The sequence below is a fragment of the Pteropus alecto genome, unplaced genomic scaffold (genome assembly GCF_000325575.1).
Source record: "Pteropus alecto unplaced genomic scaffold, ASM32557v1 scaffold7, whole genome shotgun sequence".
Lineage (NCBI taxonomy): Eukaryota > Metazoa > Chordata > Mammalia > Chiroptera > Pteropodidae > Pteropus > Pteropus alecto.
The window spans coordinates 52,774,236-52,781,080 of record NW_006494614.1 but is presented as its reverse complement, the minus strand read 5'-3'; the positions used below and the strand labels follow the sequence as shown (position 1 = coordinate 52,781,080).

At 36.0% G+C, this 6,845-nt stretch overlaps 1 protein-coding gene and 1 long non-coding RNA gene across 2 annotated transcripts in view; one reads left to right on the top strand and one right to left on the bottom strand.

Moving 5' to 3' along the window:
• Positions 1 to 221, bottom strand: part of ANKRD42 (ankyrin repeat domain 42) — a 42,459-nt gene extending 42,238 nt beyond the window's left edge. Inside the window, exon 1 of the mRNA XM_006926867.3 lies at positions 80 to 221. Within this exon, the coding sequence (XP_006926929.3) occupies positions 80 to 221 (142 nt within the window). The remainder of the gene's footprint in view (positions 1 to 79) is intronic.
• Positions 222 to 265: 44 nt separating this feature from the next.
• On the top strand, positions 266 to 1,906 carry LOC112474574. The gene is made up of 2 exons (XR_003044413.1): positions 266 to 672; positions 1,806 to 1,906. It is a non-coding gene; the product is annotated as an uncharacterized LOC112474574 (long non-coding RNA).
• Positions 1,907 to 6,845: the final 4,939 nt, after the last annotated feature.

The window sequence follows — 6,845 nt, the reverse complement described above, 5'->3', positions numbered from 1 at the left end:
GCCGCGATGGCTGTGTCGGCCGTTTAACCACACGCGAGAGCTAGTGCGGCGGCCGCCGTCTTCGGCTGCTACTCCCCGCGAGTCGCTGTAGCGGCGGCCGCCGTCGACGGGGACCCTCTCCTCCAAGTCGCTTTCCAGTGTCCCGATTCCAGCCACCAGGTTGGACCGGTGGCGGAGCAGTCGCCTTGGAAACGAATAAACTTCCGGCGTGCTACGGTCATTTCCAGTTCCTTACGGCCTTGCGTCACTTCCGGCTTCTTTTCCTCCACCTTTTTCAAGGCTTCTCCTCTAGAGGAATCGGATGGTGATAGGGACGAGTTTTCGGTGAAGTTCCGCTGGGCCTCACACCCAGCCTTATCTAGGCCTTGTCTTTGTAACGGCCTGGCTTCGGTCGCGCCCTCCATGGCTCAGCGCGCAGGTGGAGGCTCCAGGACTGCAGTCTGCGTAGGTGACCTGTGTGGCGCGGGCCGGGCGGGGCCTTTCGTCCTTGGCAAACCTAGTATTTTCATTGCTGGGTGGAACGTCGGAGAAAAGATATTCTTACCTTACTTTTTCACAAGTATGGAAAAAGACCTAAAGAAGTCAGTAGCTGCGGCCGCTATCATTATTGAGTGCTTATTAGTGTCCGGCCCTTTGATAATCGGTACCTAATTCTCACAATAATTTTGTAAGGTAGGTGTTATTCCCATTTTACAGGTGAGGAAAGTCAAGGTATCAGTAGTTTGCTAAGACCAAACAGCAGGTAAGTTGCAGAAACAGTATAAAAACACAGGTCATTGGTCAAAAGACTGCTCTAGGTCTCCTGACTTCAAATCCAGGGTTTCTGTTTACTTTCCACAATTTGGCCGAAATCTTTTTCTCCATCCCTGTTTCTTAACCTGCGTTCTTTCATTCAGTATTGCAAATGTAGGGGTCAGATTTTGTGCTAGCCCCCGAGAATACAGAAATTAGAATTCTCTTTCCTCCAAAGGCATCACCACCTTCATTCCCCTCTAACCCTAGTTTTTTATTTTTTTATTTTTTTCCTTAATCGTTGCCTTGCCGCAGGTTTTGTGCTGCGAACACATTTGGGAAATTCCCCTGACCCTTTCCTTTCTTGAAATACAGTAAATTGCCCTTTTTTTTTTTTAACTTTCATAGTCTCTTATAATATTAGTAACTGCCATTTGTTGGGTTCATATTATGAGTCTGACACTGTACTGAGTGCTTTATATTAGTTTTCTTATTTAATCCTTAATATAACCTACCATGATAGTATTACTGTTCCTTTTTACAGATAAAGTGCTAAAGTTAATTGCCTGAGGATATACAGCTAGTAAGTAGTAATTGCCTGAATTAGGGTTCTTACCTAGATCTTTGATTTTATTCCTTAAAGCTTCTGAATTCTCACCTTTGTATTAGACCACTTATCACATTGTATTATAATTACTTATTTAACAGTTGATTCTTACCCCTACCCCCCAAGGACTCTGAGCTTCTGGAAGGTAGGGACTGTTTTATTATTCATCTTGACATTCCAAACATATAGAATACTTAGTTCAAGGAAGAAGGGCCTAGTAACTGTTGTGTAGGTGAGTGGGTGGGTTCATTGGTTTGATTGTTCAGTGAATGTACTGATAGACTGAAAGTAAAGTTTTTTACAGTTGGAAGGGATTTGGGGATTAGTTATCCCAATACTCTCATTTTTAGAAACAGGGTAACAGACCTTTTACCATACATATGTTGAATTATTAATATGGGCTAGTTTCTATGCTAATGATTTGCATATAGTTTCAAACTTAATCTGTATTATTCTGTTTTCACAGATGAAATCACTCAGATTTGACCAAGATCTCCTAACTAGTAGGTGGGGAATTGGAACCCACTGTGACTGACTCCAAATTAATACAGTGCTTGTAGCCATTTATATAATGGTAATGGCTTTGTTTTTTGTTATACTGTATGGATAAACTCACTGAGGGAATGAGGTAGCACATCCTTAAAGGATACACATATAGCAGGAAGGATCAGAAAAGGAAACAAACAGCAGAGAAGCAGAAAAAGTAAAATCTCCCAAAATAAATTTTAAAAACTTTAAAAATAAAAGCAGAAATTGATGAAATAGAAAATAAAAATGATCATAATAATAGCTGATATTTGAAAAGAACAGTAAATAGATGCTTAGCAAATAGGAAGAAAAGGAAAGAAATCAGTTGTGGAAACAAAGGAAATATATTACAGATATATGAGGGTCTTCAAAAATCATAAATGATTTAAGGTAAACGTATACTAATAATCTGAACATTGACTTGCACAATTTTCTAGGAAAATAGAAATTTCAAAAAATTGGCTCAAGAGTTAGAAAACCTTAATAAACTGATAATCATAAAAGAATGACCTACGTATCCTTAACAAAAGTCACCAGGAACAAAGCATAAAGAAGAATGGAATACTTACCAACTACGAAGGTAGCATAACACTAATAGAATCTATACAAGGATAGTGAAAAAAACATGGCTTAGTCTCATTATGAATGCACATGCAAAAATCCTAAGGAAATTATGCAGCCAGCAGTGCATTAAGAATAATACATAACCAAGTTGGATTTATCCTACTAATACAAGGATGAGTTAACATTAGACAATGTAGTAATAAAAATTTCCTAATTTAATAAAAGAAAAATCATGTAATCTTAATTGATAATAAAAAGCACTTGAAAAATTAGCATCTATTACAGATTCAAAAAGAAGAAAAAATTCACAATAAGTAATAAAAGGAAGCTTGCTAACTGGATGAACAAATGAATAGCACACTTAATTTCACAGTCCAGGTTATCTGCTATCATTCCTACAATTCACTATTCTGAGAATTGTGGATGCAATTTAATAGTAAGCAGGATATATAAGGTATGAAATTGGAATGGAAGAAATTAAGACATGATATTGTTTACCTGGGAAATCTAAGACAACTGTAAAATATTGTTAAATATGAGAATAAAGAGCTCAGTAAGATGGTAAGCTATCATAGCAACATAGAGAAATAAGATTTCCCATAAACTAGATAGAATCCATTTTTAAATGTAAAGGAAGATCTCATTCACATTAGCATTAACAGTGGTGAAATATTCTAGGAATTAAGAAGTGAGCAAAACCTACATAAAACCATAAGACATAATTTATGGATATTATAGAAGATCCAAATAAATGGAAAGATATGCTATGTCCCTGTGAGGAGGCTCGGTATTATAAAGATAGGATTCTCCTGAGACTAAATTTGTTGCATATTTCATCAAGTAAAAATTCTAACAATTTTTAGTGGAAATTGGCAAGATGATTATTTAAAGTTTATCTGGAAGATTATACAAGATTAACCAAAACATTTTTGGAGAAGAATTAATGAGGACTTACCAAAGTACATATTAGAACTATAAAGCTAGACTCAACGTTGAGAACAGGGTGGTATTGGAACAGGACTAGACAAATAGATTAGTGGAACCAAACTAGAATCAAGAAATAACCCTATGTATTTGTTTATTTTAGAGGTGGAAATTTTCAAATACAGAAATGTGAGGTCTTCAGTATTTTTGTACACAAAAATTTCAGAAGAATTCAAGACATTAACAAATATAAAGTGTTGGAAGACATACAAAAAATTTTGTAATTCTTAAGAAAGCCTTCCTAAGCGAGATAAGCCCCAGAGACCACAGAGAAAAAAGTATATAAACATTTAAAATATAAGAATATGTTACTGTGAAGTTGAAATCATAGAATACTTAATGTTTATTATCTTCTAAAAATTTTAGAAATGATTACAATAGAATATTAATGACCAAAAAACATAAAAATACCAAGAGCAAGTTAACAAAGGAAAGGATACTCATAGAGGAAGACACTCTTGTGCATCACAATGATTAAAAGATTATGGATAATGAGTGTTTAACAAGGTTGTCTGAACAAAGCACTCTGAAGACCTTGCTGGTGAAAGACGAAAGTGGTGAGACCCATGAAGGACAATTTGGCAGTATCTGTCAAAATTCAAAATATATATTACCCTTCAACAAGCAACTATCTAGTTGTAAAATATTCAAAATAACTTGCTCAAATATGTTTGCTAGGATAGTCATTGTAACACTTTGTAATTGAAAATAATTAGAAATTTGAATATCCATCATGAAAGAATGGCTAAATTGTTACATTCATTGTATGAAATATACAGTAGTAGAAATGCAGCTCTGCATGCATTAATCAACATGGAAAGAGCTGTAAGATGCCAAATGACAAAAGGCAAAACAGTGCATATGTGATCTCATTTAATTTCTAAAATTTACTTTGTAAATGAATTTTTTTCTAAGTTTGGGAAGGATATACCAAATTAGCTGAGTGGTTACTTTATAGAACAAGAAAGAGGATGTGAAAAGCTATTTTCTATACTTCTTATATTTGATTTTTAAAGTTATTTTAATTCTTCCTAAGTAAAATTATAGAAGCACAAGAAAACATGCACTATCACATAAAACAAAAGAAGATACTTTTAAGGAGTATATGGGCCAGGAGAGATTAAGAGGCTAAGAAAAACACTGGTTTTGGCAAGGAGTCATTGAAAATACTCGGGAGATCAATTTTAATGAAGTAGTGAAGAAGATGTGAAAACCAATTGCACAGGATTTCAAGGTAAGTGAGAGACTGACATGAAGTTTCTCAAGTAAAACAGGTTTCAGAACACACTGAAGTGGTTTTTATTCCAAAGAATTGGAACACTTGTAAGTAGGAAGCCTATGGTTCCAATTAGTAAAAATGGCTAGTCCTCTCCATCTCTACTTCAGGTTTCCCAGAGTGGCTAATCAGGTTGTTTCCATAATCCCCCATAAATCAGCTCTTTGCATCTATGTCGTGAGGGAGCAGGGCCAAAAATTGAACTAAGTAGGTTTTGGTTAACCATCTCTGAGCCATTGTACCCTCTCAATACTTTGCAGGCAGTCTTGCTCTCCATTTGTTGTGTACCTCCAAACCCTCACTGGGGCACCCCACTGATGCTTTTTGGCTTATTCTTTAACTTGCTCTTCTACCCCTGCTCAACAGTATCCAGTATTTCAAGGAGCTTACCCCATTTAGGATTAGGAGTATATTACCTATTCCTACATGTAGAAGGTCAGGCCTTGACAATAGCCTGATTTTTCATTTCTACCTCCAGATGACCTTTATTCAGCAAAATCTTTCCACTTGGAGACATGGTTAGATACCTCCTTGAATTTTCCTGAATATTTTGTGCGAACCTCTCAGAGCACGTTAGCCATTAAAATAGGCTGGGGGAAAAAAAACAGCCAGGAAAATAGAATCTAGAATTCTTTTAGGTTTAGCTCTTATATGAGAAACTTTAACTTTTTAGTAATTAGGTCCTTATTTTTCTCCCTAAAAGCTTATTTTCAGTTGAATAACAGATTGTAGTATTGTCCAGAACATGAACATTGGAAGTTTTAAGTATGTTTAACTCAGGACATTGTAAAGGGTATAAACTATGAAATTTGTAGTTTTCAGGAAATGCAATATTCATTTTATTCTCACAAAAAGCCAATGTTCCATCTTCTCTAAGGCCTTCAGCTTTCCCTGCCATACCTTCCAGTATGGATTACTAGTTCTAGTTCCCAGTGCTATATGTTGACTACTTTCCATCTTTTGAGGCTAAGATTCAGTGTTGCTAATTTCTAGATCAGTTATGAGTTTTGGCTATTCATTAGAATCAAATATAGAACTTTTTAGAACATTAGTTTCAAGTGTAACTATGGAACATCTTAAATATTAGAAGTGTCTCTGAGAAGTTACTGAGACTCCAGAAATAAGGAATCTTAATATTCAAAGTGATTCTAATGCATAGCCCAATGAGGGCCAGACCTCTATCAAATCACAGATGACATCTAGGCTCCTATTGTAAAGAAAAGCTAAAAATTGACTCCTTGATTCCAGATCCAATTCCTGTGACCATCTCAGTACTGTCCCTCATCCATTCTACAGCTAATTATTCTTGTGCTATTGGTCTGTCCAGCTCAGACATCAGTCATCTCTTCAGCCTCCCCCCAAAGAGCTTTTAACCTTACATGCTAACTTCTCTTTCTCGTTCTAACTACAATTAAACTCTCTAGTTTAACCTTTTCAGAGTAGCTTACTGTTCTGTCACCTATCAATCAATCACCCACACAACATATTATAACTGGTATTGGTACTCGTAACCAAAACTTCAGTCAATAGATGTGTCTCAATCTTCCCATGATTTTTAAACTTTGTTGACTACCCATTTGAAATTTCTTCTTCCACTGCTGGTTTTATTTTCACAGTAATGCCTTCTCAACCTTCCCACCTGAGTCCAAATGTTCCTCAGAGAACATCTTCCTCGATACTCTTGGTGTATTGGTATGTTTGAATGTCACTTTGTCTGTCTTCTCCCAAAAAAGTCACACACAGCAGGAAATGTTTTCTACAGTTTTTGGATACGGACCCCAGCACTTCTTCCATGACTGTTCATGTGTGTTCAAAAGTTTAACTACCACATTATGTGTTTAACTCTCAAATCCAGTGAACACTTAACTCGTTTTCTTATCAGACCTCTCCGTAGCATTCGATAATTTCTTTAAAATTTTATTCACTTAAAAAAGCCAGCGTTAGGTGCAGATAATAGGATATTCTTTTTAAAATGTCTAGGGGCTCCCATGGTTATCAATATAGTACTCTTTAGTATGACCAAGGAAACTCTATAGAGTAACTGGATTTTAACCATATAAAAATTAATTTTTGAAAACACGAAGTATTTTCAAGCCTTTACATTTGCTGTTCAGATACCCTTCCCACCAATGTGGACTCTACTCCTATTTATCA